Below are 14,160 nucleotides of genomic sequence, written 5' to 3' on the forward strand. Positions count from 1 at the left end.
GTACCAGCTCTCAATTCACCATTGCCTCTCTCCAGTTCCTGTCAAGACCTTAGAATAGGGGTGTCGAACTCAATCAGAGAAGGGGCCAAAATCTAAAATCCAGCCTAAATCGCGGGCCGAATGGTTTACTGAACAGTCATAAACTGACAATGTCATAAACTGACAGCGGAGTGCAGTGATGACAGCGCGGTGTGGGCCACATTGCAAGGCCTGGCGGGCTGGATTTGGCCTGCGGGCTTTGTGTTTGACACGTGTGCCTTAGAAGGTGCTCTGTGGCCTCATAGCATTAGCCTGGCTAACCTGGAAGCAAGGACATGGGGTGTAGCTTACTGCCTGCAGACGAGCAGGACCCTGTGCTAACCTCTTGTCGCACACCCCTTCCTTCCTCGGCGTTCCACAGGCTACAAGCCGTGCGACCCCCAGGTGATCCGGGACCGAGTGGCCCACATGGAGTTCTGCTACCAGGAGCTGTGCCAGCTGGCGGCGGAGCGCCGGGCCCGCCTGGAAGAGTCCCGCCGCCTCTGGAAGTTCTTCTGGGAGATGGCGGAGGAGGAGGGCTGGATCCGGGAGAAGGAGAAGATCCTGTCCTCCGACGACTACGGCAAGGACCTGACCAGCGTCATGCGCCTGCTCAGCAAGCACCGGGCCTTCGAGGACGAGATGAGCGGCCGCAGCGGCCACTTCGAGCAGGCCATCAAGGAGGGCGAGGACATGATCGCGGAGGAGCACTTCGGCTCCGAGAAGATCCGGGAGAGGATCGTCTACATCCGGGAGCAGTGGGCCCACCTGGAGCAGCTCTCCGCCATCCGGAAGGAGCGCCTGGAGGAGGCCCTGCTGCTGCACCAGTTCCAGGCGGACGCCGACGACATCGACGCGTGGATGCTGGACATCCTCAAGATCGTCTCCAGCAACGACGTGGGCCACGACGAGTACTCCACCCAGTCCCTGGTCCGCAAGCACAAGGACGTGGCGGAGGAGATCGCCAACTACAGGCCCACCCTCGACATGCTGCACGAGCAGGCCGGCGCCCTCCCGCCCGAGCACGCCGAGTCCCCCGAGGTCCGGGGCCGGCTGTCCGGCATGGAGGAGCGCTACAAGGAGGTGGCCGAGCTGACGCGGCTGCGGAAGCAGGCGCTGCAGGACACGCTGGCCCTGTACAAGATGCTCAGCGAGGCCGACGCCTGCGAGCTCTGGATCGACGAGAAGGAGCAGTGGCTGGACAACATGCAGATCCCCGAGAAGCTGGAGGACCTGGAGGTCATCCAGCACAGGTGAGGGGGCGGGGGGGGGCGCCGGCCAGCCGGCCAGCCGGCCTCGCGCTACCAGTCGTCACCAAGGGAGTGACTACCCTCTCGGGTTGATTGCCTTTCAGGTTCGAGAGCCTGGAGCCCGAAATGAACAACCAGGCTTCCCGGGTCGCGGTGGTCAACCAGATCGCACGGCAGCTGATGCACAGCGGCCACCCGAGCGAGAAGGAGATCAAAGCCCAGCAGGACAAGCTGAACACCAGGTGAGCGTGCGGCCGGCGGTGCGGGGTTGGGGGTGGGGGTGGGGGTGGGGGTGGGGGTGGGTGTGGGTGGGCGGCCGCAGTCCCTCGCGGAGCCTTGCTGTCAGGAACTTACTGTGTTGGGGTCAGTGGCATTGTGGTGCTGATGTCGCCACATTGGCACCTGCCTTTCGACATACCCTCATTTTGCAAGACGTGTGTGTTTTGGGTGATGTCATCCAGAGCACCCTGGCACCTGCCCCTCCCCACATCAGAAGTCAGGGCCTTGGTGAGGCCTCCAGGAGGCTCCTGTGCTGTCCCTGTTTTCTTAAAACAGTTTCTGGAACAAGATTTAGGCGTGTTTGAGACATAATTGGCCAATGAAAGTCCCGATCATCAAGGTGTAGACCTTGGTGTCGGTCTGATCTTTCTGTTGAGTAAGCACGTTTGAATAGGTTGTGGTGGTGGATGGGCTCGGGTCTGAAGGTCACTGTCAAGCATGGGGTTTGGGAAAGGTTTCCTTGGGTGTGGCTCAGAGATGGGTGAGCTGTGTATGGCAGACAGGGGTTAATTGGCTCTCGGGGTCAGGTATGTTGTCACGGCTCATGCTGGAGCTCCATCATGAGCCCTCTTCCTGCCAGGCGTTTTCCAGCTCATCCTGCATCTCTGAGCTGTTTGGATAACATTTGAGGTCCATCTGCTGAGTGAGACGACTGTCCCAAAAGCACGTAGTCAGAGCAGAGATGGTGGGGAAAGGGCAGCTGTGACTGTCGCCGTTAATGCCGTTCGGTCACGTGCTGCCAGCATGGCCCTCACGCCGCCCTCTGCCGCCCGCGCCCACAGGTGGAGCCAGTTCCGAGAGCTGGTCGACAGGAAGAAGGATGCCCTCCTCTCCGCCCTGAGCATCCAGAACTACCACCTCGAGTGCAACGAAACCAAGTCCTGGATCCGGGAGAAGACCAAGGTGATCGAGTCCACCCAGGACCTGGGCAACGACCTGGCCGGCGTGATGGCCCTGCAGCGCAAGCTGACGGGCATGGAGCGGGACCTGGTGGCCATCGAGGCGAAGCTGAGCGACCTGCAGAAGGAGGCGGAGAAGCTGGAGTCGGAGCACCCCGACCAGGCGCAGGCCATCCTGTCCCGGCTGGCGGAGATCAGCGACGTGTGGGAGGAGATGAAGACCACCCTGAAGAACCGCGAGGCCTCCCTGGGCGAGGCCAGCAAGCTGCAGCAATTCCTGCGGGACCTGGACGACTTCCAGTCCTGGCTCTCCAGGACCCAGACGGCCATCGCCTCGGAGGACATGCCCAACACCCTGACCGAGGCCGAGAAGCTGCTCACGCAGCACGAGAACATCAAGAACGAGATCGACAACTACGAGGAGGACTACCAGAAGATGAGGGACATGGGCGAGATGGTCACCCAGGGGCAGACCGACGCCCAGTACATGTTCCTGCGGCAGCGGCTGCAGGCCTTGGACACCGGCTGGAACGAGCTGCATAAGATGTGGGAGAACCGCCAGAGCCTCCTCTCGCAGTCCCACGCCTACCAGCAGTTCCTCAGGGACACCAAGCAGGCCGAGGCCTTTCTCAACAACCAGGTAACGCGCCTCGTCCCCTTGCCTCCTCCCGGACCAGGCCTGGCCGCCTGCAGATTGGTTTGAACGGCCTGTGTGAGATGAGGAGGGTGGCGTGGAGACATTTGCCTCCGACTCCCTAAGGCAGCTGTTGCCGTCCTGCGGGCTGGACGGTGGTTTCAGCCGCCGCTGAGGACCCCTGTGCTCACAGGATCTGCTCGTAGTATCACATTCAGTTCAGTCAGCCCTTTCTTTTCGAATGAATGGCTGTCTTCCTAGTTCTAGATGAGACAGGGCCTTCACCCGATGACACACACCACAGAGGTTGGAGAAAGAAAAGCAGCCGAGGGTGTCCGGGTTTGGAAGGCGAGTCGCGGTTGCCCTCGTGGGTACGTGAGAGGACCCCTGTGGCTGATGCACCAGGCTTTGCCTACTTTCCTCCCTCCCTCTGCGGAGAAATTTAGAGTATTTAGCTACTCGGGGAAATTTAGTCACTTACGGAGTCCCTCATTAGGTGTGGCCCAGAGATGAGGAAGGTACATATGGCAGACAGGGATTAACTGGTACTTTGGGGGACAGGTATATTGTCACCACTCTTTTTTTTTTTTTTTTTTTTTTTCAATATATTTTATTGATTTTTCACAGAGAGGAAGAGAGAGGGATAGAGAGTTAGAAACATTGATGAGAGAGAATCATCGATCAGCTGCCTCTTGCACCCCCCCCTGGGGATGTGCCCACAACCAAGGTACATGCCCTTGCCCGGAATTGAACTCGGGACCTTTCAGTCCGCAGGCCGACGCTCTATCCACTGAGCCAAACCGGTCCCGGCTTGTCACCACTCTTGTTGGAGCTCTTTCACAAGCCCCTCTTCCTGTCAAACTCCTTCTTCCCCCCACCCCCCTTACAACTTTAGTTTTATCCGGTTCTTTGGACTCTTTCCCAGTGTGCTGAGTAACAGACACGGTGAGGTGTGGTGCAGGGAAATGTGGGACCAGGAAGGAGTGTCCCCGTTATGCTGAAAGTGAGTCGTGGTTCATGACGTCTCATTCTCCTGCGACTGTTTCTTTCTCTTTGTAAATAAGGAATATGTTCTGGCCCACACCGAAATGCCCACCACCTTGGAAGGCGCTGAGGCAGCTATCAAGAAACAAGAGGACTTCATGACCACCATGGACGCCAACGAGGAGAAGATCAACGCTGTTGTGGAGACTGGCCGGAGGCTGGTGAGCGATGGGAACATCAACTCGGACCGCATCCAGGAGAAGGTGGACTCCATTGATGACAGGTACTGTGTTCGGGGGCTCTCAAAGACGGTCTTGCACCCTGGGGCTCTCAGGCACCTTGGTCACTGGCCAGAAGTCCTGGGGACTGTAGGTATGAATTTCCCAGTGGGTGGGGTATGGGCACCTAGCAGAATTTGGTCAGCCTACCACAGAAAAGCCGTGAGCAGCAAATGGCTGCCTGAAATTGTGATTCTCATTGTAAGACATGCACAAGTTCCACAAAAGAAAGGAAAGCCTGAGACACCAGACGAATCCTTATCCAGAGACTTGTGAGAGCAGCAGTCATGCTGAGGGGCCATTGAGTATGAGCCACGCCCTTCCAGCCTTGGTGCAAGCATGGCACCTGATGGGGCCCTAGACCTTCCCCAGCCACGCCCACATCATCTGGGCCCACAGACGCCTCCAAGCCTGTCAGGAGCGTGGAGGGGGTTTGCTGGTCCCCAGTACCTGGCAGAGCCACAAAGGAGCCTCGTCAGGCCTTCCTTAGAAAACTGGCTTGCATAATGCTGTGAGGGCTCTTTTCCATGCTGAGAGAGAAGACCCTTTTCCTCCTTTGCCAAGGCAGCTTTGTGTGATTGGTTGATTGGGTGCCCATTCTGTTTATTTGCAGTTCTGAAAGAGTTGTTTACTTATTTTGTTTGCAGTTCTAAAAGGTTTTTCTCCCTGCTTAAAGGACTATTTGACCTTCACCCCTAATTCTCACCCTGCCTTTGTTGTTATTAAAGGGGAAGGTTCAGGCTGGCCAGGCACTGTCCTCTGTTCCACCTCATCTTCTCTGGTCCCAGATTGGCTGCATTGAAGGGCTTATTGTGAGATTGATTCATCGAGAAACAAGCCCTTCCTCAAGGCTTCTCTGCCTCCCAGTACAGTTTGCAGGAGGAACTGGCTTAGGTGTCCCCTGCTTACCATACCAAAGAAGGTCTCTGGAGACTCAGACCCGGAACCCTGGGCCAGATTAACTTCTTCTAGTTTGGAGGAGAAAGGGAAACACTCTTTCCCCATAAAGCTCCTCCCAGTCTTCTGCACTGATTTCATTTTTATTCAAGGATGCTACTATAGAATAGGCAGTGTTTCCCAAACTTTTGACCCCTTCTATAATTTTCGTAACGCTGAGTACCCCTCGTACTCATGAGAATGTAGAATGAGGCGCAGCTAAGCACCGTGCAGTGCATATCCCCACCAAACTCTTCCCGTGCCCCTGGGGGTACGCGTACTACACTTTGGGAAACACTGGAATATAGGGTATAGCAGATTAATTGTAATTTTGTGTCTACTGCTTTTAAAAGAAAAAAGAAAATTTTCTCCACCAAATGCCTCTTAAATGGGTGTGAGAAGTAGGGATTGAGCAAGAGGAAACCTAGAGGATAAAAAGTTCCCTTCTCCCTGATGTTAAACCTCTCATTTTTGTGACCGCCATACCCATGCTCCTCCGAGGTAGGCGCACAGAGCTGATTCCTGCCGGCGGGCGTGGCCTCGGACCCGTGTGCTCGGGCACTGCCGTGCAGCCTCCCCGGTTCTGTAGTTGTGAGGGGTGGTTGGGAACAGGTGGATACGAGCAGACATTCATGAGGCCTCCGTGTGGCTTAACCTCCCTTTTGTCCCTGGCGGAGAGCATGGCTCCCGGGGTCCCACGGCCTCCTTAGGATTTCCGGTTTTAGAAAGAAATGGGAAGAGGACCCTCTCCTATCCATAAGCATAAGAAAGAAGGAGGGGAGCTTGCCGTTGGTCAGCTTGGAGACCAGTATTAACCGAATTCTAGTTCTACGTTAACGTCCCAGAGGCCTCCGGGTCTGAAAGTCTGATTCCAGGTGCTGTAGGGGCACCAGCTCAGCCAGCACCCGCACCGTGGGTCTGACCCCTGCCTGCCCAGAAACATCCTGAGGCTCCCAGGAAGCCGGTCTCCCAGAGCGCACCGTCATTATCACGTGCTTACATTCCAGAGAGCTTGTCCATTCCCACCGAGTTTGTTAAAACGGGAAAGTTCTGGAACAGGACACTGGCTCCCAACAGATGTGGGTGGGACGGTGGGACAGAGTCTGTCGTCCCAGCCTGCTCTGCTGCCTCCTGGCTCTGATGGGAATTCCAGCCACGGGGCAATCCTGGGAGAGAAGGACCAGTGTCGGATCCATAGAGTGTCGGACCAGTATCGGACCAGCCCCGTCTCACGCGGGAAAAGCTGGAAGTCCCCGGGCACCTGTGGTTCTGTGCTTTTCCCAAGAACCTGAGTTTAACCCAGCATCTGCCTCACGTGATGAGGGAGCCTCTGGGTCTTGTGACGGGGTGAGGGATGGAAATCCAGCCAGAGGTTTAACCTTGCCCCCGAACAAAGAGCGCTCTGAGGACTGTGGGAAACTACGGCCAAGTTTTATAGACGATCCTTCCCTATAATTAAATCCACGGCCCAGCTTTGAAAGACCTTCCTGAGTTTCGCTTCATGAACGATTTCAGCCACCACTAGTGAACAGTTAGGCCACACGCTCTTCTCTCGCGGGCGTTCTGAGTCAGCGGCATCTCAGCCGCCTACACAGATAGCTGCTTTCCGTCTGCCCAGCACATCGCTCAGAGGCCATCGTCCCGCCCTCCCCATAGCTCTGTGTCATGGGGACTGGCAGGGTCGTGGGAGAGACCTTGCCCAGGCACATAAGCAAGAAATGGCTTTGAGAATCAGAATGAAAAACTCAGACCTCCCCATCTATGTGTTCCTAGCCATGTACATGCCCGGTCACCCAGCTACAGGTTCCTCGTAGACGCGTTCATGGTGCCTACAATGGGGGTTTGTACACCTGCGAGTTCAGTCCCCTCCCCCAGCTCTAGACTCGGAGGCACCAGGCTTGTACGGCTCATTTGACTGCGTCCTTGGCCTGTCGTGTGGCTTAAACAGGTGCTTTGCGCTCTCTCGCACCATGTCACTCCTTTGGAGGATGCTGAAAGCTCTGGTTTGTCTTGTCTCCTTGGCATAGTTGAGAGCTGGAAGCAAACTTTTCAGCATACGTAGAGACCCAGGGAAGAGACTGAATTGTGAAGTCTGTGTTTCCAGATTCCCTAATTTAAAAATAATAATAATAATAATGTTCTTATTATCATTATAACAGACACAGGAAGAATCGAGAAGCAGCCAGTGAGCTTCTGATGAGGCTGAAGGACAACAGGGATCTTCAGAAATTCCTGCAAGATTGTCAGGAGGTACGTCTCCCGCTCCCCTCTCCCTTCCTGGTTTCTTGGGAGAGCCAGCCAGCAATGAGGCCGGAGAGCCCCTGAAGTAAAACTGAGGCCAGAAAGTCATATCACATGATTTTCAGGTGAGCAGTGTGGTCATGTCAGTTCTCCAGCTACAACTTCCCGCTTAGAGCGACTAGACTATTGTAATCTGGAGTATTACAGGCCAGAGCTGTGCTGTCCATTGCAGTAGACACCAGCCACATGTGGCCATTTCATTTTAAGTTAATTAAAATGAAATGAAGTGAAGAGTGCAGCTCTTCATCTTCCAGCTGTATGTTGAGTGCTCAGTAGCCACCTGTGGATGGTGGCTGCCACGCTGGACAGTGCAGACGGAGAATGTTTCCGTCATCGAAGAACTTTATACCAGACAGCGATGTCCTAGGGTAATCTGTGGCCTAAAAGCATTTAATATTGATACTTTAACTGTTTAAAGAAGGGGTGTCGAACTCAATCAGAGAAGGGGCCAAAATCTAAAATCCAGCCTAAATCGCGGGCCGAATGGTTTACTGAACAGTCATAAACTGACAATGTCATAAACTGACAGCGGAGTGCAGTGATGACAGCGCGGTGCGGGCCACATTGCAAGGCCTGGCGGGCTGGATTTGGCCCGCGGGCCTTGTGTTTGACACATGTGGTTTAAAGCAATGCCCAGTCTTCCCAATGGGCTGGAAGACGGAACTGGAACTGGCTACCCTGTTAAGAAGCAGAGATTTAAAAGATACATTTCAAGTTTCTTATTCACCTAAGACCTTAAAATATCCACCTTTCAGCCTCTTTAAGTTCATGCCTAATATGCCAAGAGCAACCAGCCTGACTTCAAACTCTGGGTTTTAACATGTGGTGTTAGCCTGTGGTTCTGATGCTGCTTTGTGCTCCCTGAGTACACGCATAAGCAAACCTGGAAAACTGCCGTTAGCCGGGGAAGCGCGTGGAGAGACGCCTCTAGCTGACTTCACGTGTGTGCCTCTAGCTGACTTCATGTGTGTGCGTTGAGGGCCGCGTCGTCTTTCTCTGGGTGCAGAGAGCAGTGGTGTGGCCTGGGCAGCTCTAGATTTTTAGACTAAATTACCCAGAGGCAAGAATGGGATAAAGAATATCCAAGGGAGGCTGTAGGGGCCTTGGGTGTGTGTGTGTGTACGTACGTGGCTCAGATCATCACAAACACCTGCCATGTGAATGTGTGGCTGTGTGTGAAAGGAAATACAGCTCTGCTAACAGTTGTGTTAGACAGAGCAGCCTTTCACGTCCATTAAACTGCTGTCTTACTATGGATCTGGCAGTGTGCTTCAGCAGCTAAACCTTAAGAAGGAAAGTCCCTAAATTACGCCGTTCAGGGTTTGTCTGCCTGCAGCACCACGTTGATGAATCTAGGTCTCCGGGGAATTTGCCTGGAGCCAGGCAGGCTGAAGACAAGACTGCCTGCCTCTGCAAGTGGCTGAGCGTGAATAATCCATTTAAGTAGACGGCTCATTAAAGAGGCATCCATGTCCCGGGACAGTGCCCAGAGGAGAGTAATGAGTGGGGTTTGCACTCTGCGGCAGTGAAAGCAGGTGGCCCTCCGAGTTGGAGGGAGTCAGCGGGACCAGGAGACGTGTGCAGCCTGGGCTGTGTGTTCCACCGACAGCAAGTCCCTGCCCAGCCCTGGTGCTTCCCTCCATCCGTGACTTGTTTTAACCTCAGCCCGTATTTGGGGATGACGGGGGTCCATGGGATTCCAGGCTCTTGCTTAAAGGGCAGGTCAGTGAGATAAAATTCATTGACCTGACCCTGGTGAAACCTGGGCTGCCCTTGAGAAGGTGATGCCCGGAAATGAGCAGGCAGTTGAGAGAACCAAAAGAACCCTTGGGAGAAACCAAGGGTTGAAATTTCCAGCTCCTGTTCTCCATTTACATAGTGTGGACTCATAAATAGAAACGTGTAGGAAGAGTAAACAGATAAAATGATGGTCCCTCCCACTGGAATCACAGCAAGCAGTTTTAGAGTTTGAAGCACAGCAAAGGGGTGATGTGTATCACTCTGTCTTTCAGCCTCATGTTAAGCCAGTTGCTGAGAACGGAGGTGTTTTATTTAAGGAGGACAGTGTAACTGGGCTGTGTGTCACAGGGATAGTAAGCTCCATGCTTCCCTTTTAGCTTAATTTGGTGATAGCATTTTTCCCCTGTCCTTTTCCAGTCTGCACAGTGTTCTTTTTCTGCAGAGAATGACTGTATTCTCAAGTGACCTTTGTAAATGCCCACAAACAATAGCTGCAGCTCTGATCCCGGAGTGCTGAGGAGGGCAGATGACCAGCAAGTGCCACAGACCCCAGCACTGTGCTGCCTCGCGTGAGGCATTATCTGTAGGGTGGCATTCAGCAAAGAGCAGATTTGTTTATAAGCCTCTGTGCTTTATGTAGCTCTTTTTTTTTTTTTTTTTTAAACCTCTCTTGGGTAGGTAGTCATGAATAGCAAAAATACATGCATGTCCTTGGCCCATTGGATAAATAAATGCCTTCTATTGTGTTTAATATCTGTGTGTGTGTGTGTGTGTGTGTGTGTGTGTATACACAAAATACAGGGGGAAATTTTACTGTTAGATTGAATGGCCATAGTATTTCAGATTGTAGCTGCTCAGATCACTGGGAAATAGGTAATTCTTCTAAGGTAGGAAATTTAGTGGCTTTGTTGTTGTGTAACAACAATCTATGGTCCTTGCTTACAAAGGCCTTTATGGGATTTACTGGTTTTCCCCTCAGTAACAAGTGACCTCACAGGGCCCTACCTTTTGCTGTCGATCCCTGCTCCCTCCCGCGTGGTGGGCGAGCAGCCTGAGAAAGGTAGAGGTGGTGCCCGGAGCCAGGGGTCCTCCTATGACCCCCATTGCTCCCCTTGGCATCGTTTCCAAAGAACGGGCTTTGTATTGCTTAGGCAGATGCATGGGCACGCCTTTTCCCGGCAGCAGCCCAGAGTACTGCGAATGGCCTTGGAGCTCCTGAGCCTGCGAAGGTTTCTGTGGGCTCTTCATGCCATTCCTATCCCTTCGGGGGAGGGTTGTGGAGGCGTTGAGAGCAGAGCTGTTGTGGCGGGGACAGGTGTGAGTGGGCAGCTGCTGGTCACGCAGGAGAAGGGGTGCAGTCCCTGAGGACGTTTGCTTCTGCTCCCTGGCTGACGCTGTATTCCTCTGTGTGCCTCCCACCTGGGCAAACAGACGCTCTTCCAGGCTTCGCACGGCGTGTGGGCTAGGAGGTAGGACACTGGCATGGCCAGGTGCAGGCGGGCAGTGAGGGGCAGGTGAATTGGGATGAGTGCCAGCAAGAGAAGTATGTTCGGGGCGTGGGGTCCGGGGCCCGGGCCTGGACTGACTCCTGGGCTGGGCCTCAGCAGAGAACTCCCTTCTCAGATCTGTCAGCCGCCGGCAGGCTCTGTGAAGCTTCCGAGTCCAGGGCCACGTCGGCATGTTGGTCTCAGAATCCAGTCCGGTGAGGTCATCTTGGTCTGAATAGAAGGCCCTGTAGCGACATAGTGGCTGTGGAGAAAGGGGTGAAGGAGAGGGCATCCCTGAGAGGGCATCATCGCTGCCTTGCCCGTACTAGGAGCTGATTATATATACTTTTGGGCATTCCCATAAACACTTCCATGAAGAGGGGTGAGGGATGAGAGAGGAGGGATTTCTACTTATAACAGAATTAAAAGAGTAAAAACTACCAAGTGGAGTGAAAGACAGTTAACGTGGCGTAGCCCAGGTGTGTGTTTGGAAGAGAGAAGGCTGAGAGTGCTGAGCAGTTGGACAGCTGGCTCAGCTCTGGGGCTGCTGGACTCAGGGCGAGAGGCGCGGTGTGGAGCGTGGCTCGGTCCCGCCTCAGCACATGGGGCTGCCTGTCCGCGCAGGTCACAGCGGTAACGTCGTGCTCGTTGTCTCCACACGGAAACATGCACAGCGTGCCTCGTACAACGTAACGCTACTCTTTCCAGGCAGAGAGCGGGCTGGTGTCTGTGCTCCCAATCTCTGAAACCTTCCTGTTGCGTATTCTCTCTCTTCCCAGCTGTCTCTCTGGATCAACGAAAAGATGCTCACAGCCCAGGACATGTCTTACGACGAAGCCAGGAACCTGCACAGTAAATGGTTAAAGCATCAAGCCTTTATGGCAGAACTGGCGTCCAACAAAGAATGGCTTGACAAAATTGAGAAGGTGAGTTTCCGTGTCTGGTAAGCTGCCGTTTCCACGGTGGGGGAACGGACTGGGTGGGCATGAGCCCCTTTTCGTTAACACGTTTCCTAGCACGTCCGAGTCACACGTGACCACATACAAAGGTGACACAGTCCCTCCTCGTCCCACGTCCAGTGCTGACACGCACCCAGCAGAGACCCTTGGGCTGGTGCGCAGGCCCGGGCCTCCCCGCGGAGCGGGGTGTGCAGGTTCCGTGTGCACCCCGTCTGCCGCCCCCGTGGGCTGTGGGCCCAGGGCAGGGCCCTGCTATCCCGGCTGTCGTCCACGTATAGGACTGATTAGCCGAGTCGCACAGAATTCAGAGCTGTTACATACTTTTAAACCTCCCTGTTTTTCTTGTGTGAGTGCTGTGTTCTGGGCACTGTAATAATTTAAAACGTATTGTTTCAGCCCAGGGAGATTTTGTGCCCTTCTCTTCCTTGACACTTGTTACATCGTTTCAGACTCAGAACAGTTAAAACCACCTGTCATGGCCTTTTTGGAGTGGGGGTGGGGCGGAGGGGATGAAGTCTTAGGTTATTAGCATGAAACGTCCCGCTGCCCCGGTTGAAACAGTTCCCGTGAGCAGTAATCATTCCCTACTCGTCTCTCATGGAAGCCGGTGCACAGGCTGGGCCATCGTCAGTTTATCAAGCAGTAACTTCTCGTGGAAAGACTGCATGTTGGGGGTGAGGGTGTGTGTGTGTGTGTGTGTGTGTGTGTGTGTGTGTGTGTAAATCACTAATCAAACCATCTCAGGTTCGTTTTTCGCAGTGACACTCGTTCTTTAGCAAACTTGTTTATTTATCACCACGATGGTTTGCGTTTTCTAGGAAGGAATGCAGCTCATTTCGGAAAAGCCCGAGACAGAAGCCGTGGTGAAGGAGAAACTCACCGGTTTACATAAAATGTGGGAAGTCCTTGAATCCACCACCCAGACGAAGGCCCAGCGGCTCTTTGACGCGAACAAGGCTGAGCTCTTCACCCAGAGCTGCGCAGACCTGGACAAGTGGCTGCACGGCCTGGAGAGTCAGATCCAGTCCGATGACTACGGCAAAGACCTGACCAGCGTCAACATCCTGCTGAAGAAGCAGCAGGCGAGTGGGCAGGGCGGCCGCCTGCGTGGACCGTCTCTGTGTTACTGCCAGATCCTGACTCATCCACAGCCAGCCACCCTCTCTGTGGAGGGATTTTATTTAACCCAGTCAGGTGGTGGCTCCCATAGCATCATGGGACGTTTCCAGAACCAACTGGGAAGAAACAATATCAGTAGAAGTATTGGATGTTTGTGTACGGGAATACTCTTTTTATCAACATCATCATTTTAGTTGATGGATGTTCCCACCACTTAACAGTTGAATAAATATTCATTTCATTCAGTTCTGCATGAACTGAATGTAAGTTTATAAATACATGAAGGAAGGTGTTCATGTTGGCAGTCTTTGCTGTATAACGTCTAGATACATATGACAGTTATCCAAGTGGTTCAGGGTGCAAGAAATTTGCCCCATAGTTAATTCTTTTGTGTTCCCTTTTCTTTCCCTTCTATTTCCTGGAGAAACGTAAATGTTCTCCCAAATTTCAAAATCCTAGAAAGGGGTGTTTTTTTATTTTTTTATTTTTTACATCAGCCCACAGAGTGGAATGCCAATGGATAGTTTGGGGATACACGTTAGAAAACACTTTTTTTTAGACTCTCCGCTGTATTCGTTTATATTCCTCAACCTTCCGTTTTGGCCAGCGCCCAAAACAAACATCTTTTTAGGACTGTCCGCGTCGTCCTCCTCTCTGGCTGAAAGGCGGTCTGTTCTCCGCCCTCAGATGCTGGAGAACCAGATGGAGGTGCGGAAGAAGGAGATCGAAGAGCTGCAGAGCCAGGCCCAGGCCCTGAGCCAGGAGGCGGAGAGCCCCGACGAGGTGGACAGCAAGCGCCTCACCGTGCAGACCAAGTTCATGGAGCTGCTGGCGCCCCTGAGCGAGCGGAAGCACAACCTGCTGGCCTCCAAGGAGATCCACCAGTTCAACAGGGACGTGGAGGACGAGATCGTGAGTGTGGACCCCTACTGCGCGCGTGCGCGGCGTTCCTGCCCGCCGCCCGGCCCGGCCGGCCTCCCCGGAGCCCGTGCTCCGGCCTCTCCGTGGGTCTCACCGGGGCCGCGCCGGCGAGCGGAGCTTTAAGGCAGACGTCATGTACACGCCGAGGGTTCTTTCCCTGCTCACGGGAAATGCAACTCCATTTTTCTGTCCGGTTTTTATAAAGATATCTCAAGTGCCTTTTTTTCTTTTTTTAATTGATAGCTAGAGGGAAAGAGAGAGAGAAACATCAGTGATGAGAGAGAATCATTGATGGGCAGCCTCCTGTAATGCACCACACTCTGGGGATCAAGCCCAAAACCTGGGCATGTGCCCG

General features: G+C 53.8%; 1 protein-coding gene across 2 annotated transcripts in view; it reads left to right on the plus strand.

The window, feature by feature from the left end:
* The window catches only part of SPTBN1 (spectrin beta, non-erythrocytic 1), a 177,768-nt gene that overhangs the window by 142,107 nt on the left and 21,501 nt on the right, over positions 1-14,160 (plus strand). For both annotated transcript variants that reach the window (XM_084900787.1, XM_084900788.1), the window contains 8 exons: positions 401-1,271; positions 1,373-1,510; positions 2,330-3,086; positions 4,145-4,347; positions 7,438-7,528; positions 11,586-11,732; positions 12,584-12,847; positions 13,572-13,796. In XM_084900787.1, the coding sequence (XP_084756913.1) occupies positions 401-1,271; positions 1,373-1,510; positions 2,330-3,086; positions 4,145-4,347; positions 7,438-7,528; positions 11,586-11,732; positions 12,584-12,847; positions 13,572-13,796 (2,696 nt within the window). The remainder of the gene's footprint in view (positions 1-400; positions 1,272-1,372; positions 1,511-2,329; positions 3,087-4,144; positions 4,348-7,437; positions 7,529-11,585; positions 11,733-12,583; positions 12,848-13,571; positions 13,797-14,160) is intronic.

Source organism: Pipistrellus hanaki (genome assembly GCF_964339955.1).
Source record: "Pipistrellus hanaki genome assembly, chromosome: 12".
In the NCBI taxonomy this organism is placed as follows: Eukaryota; Metazoa; Chordata; class Mammalia; order Chiroptera; family Vespertilionidae; genus Pipistrellus; species Pipistrellus hanaki.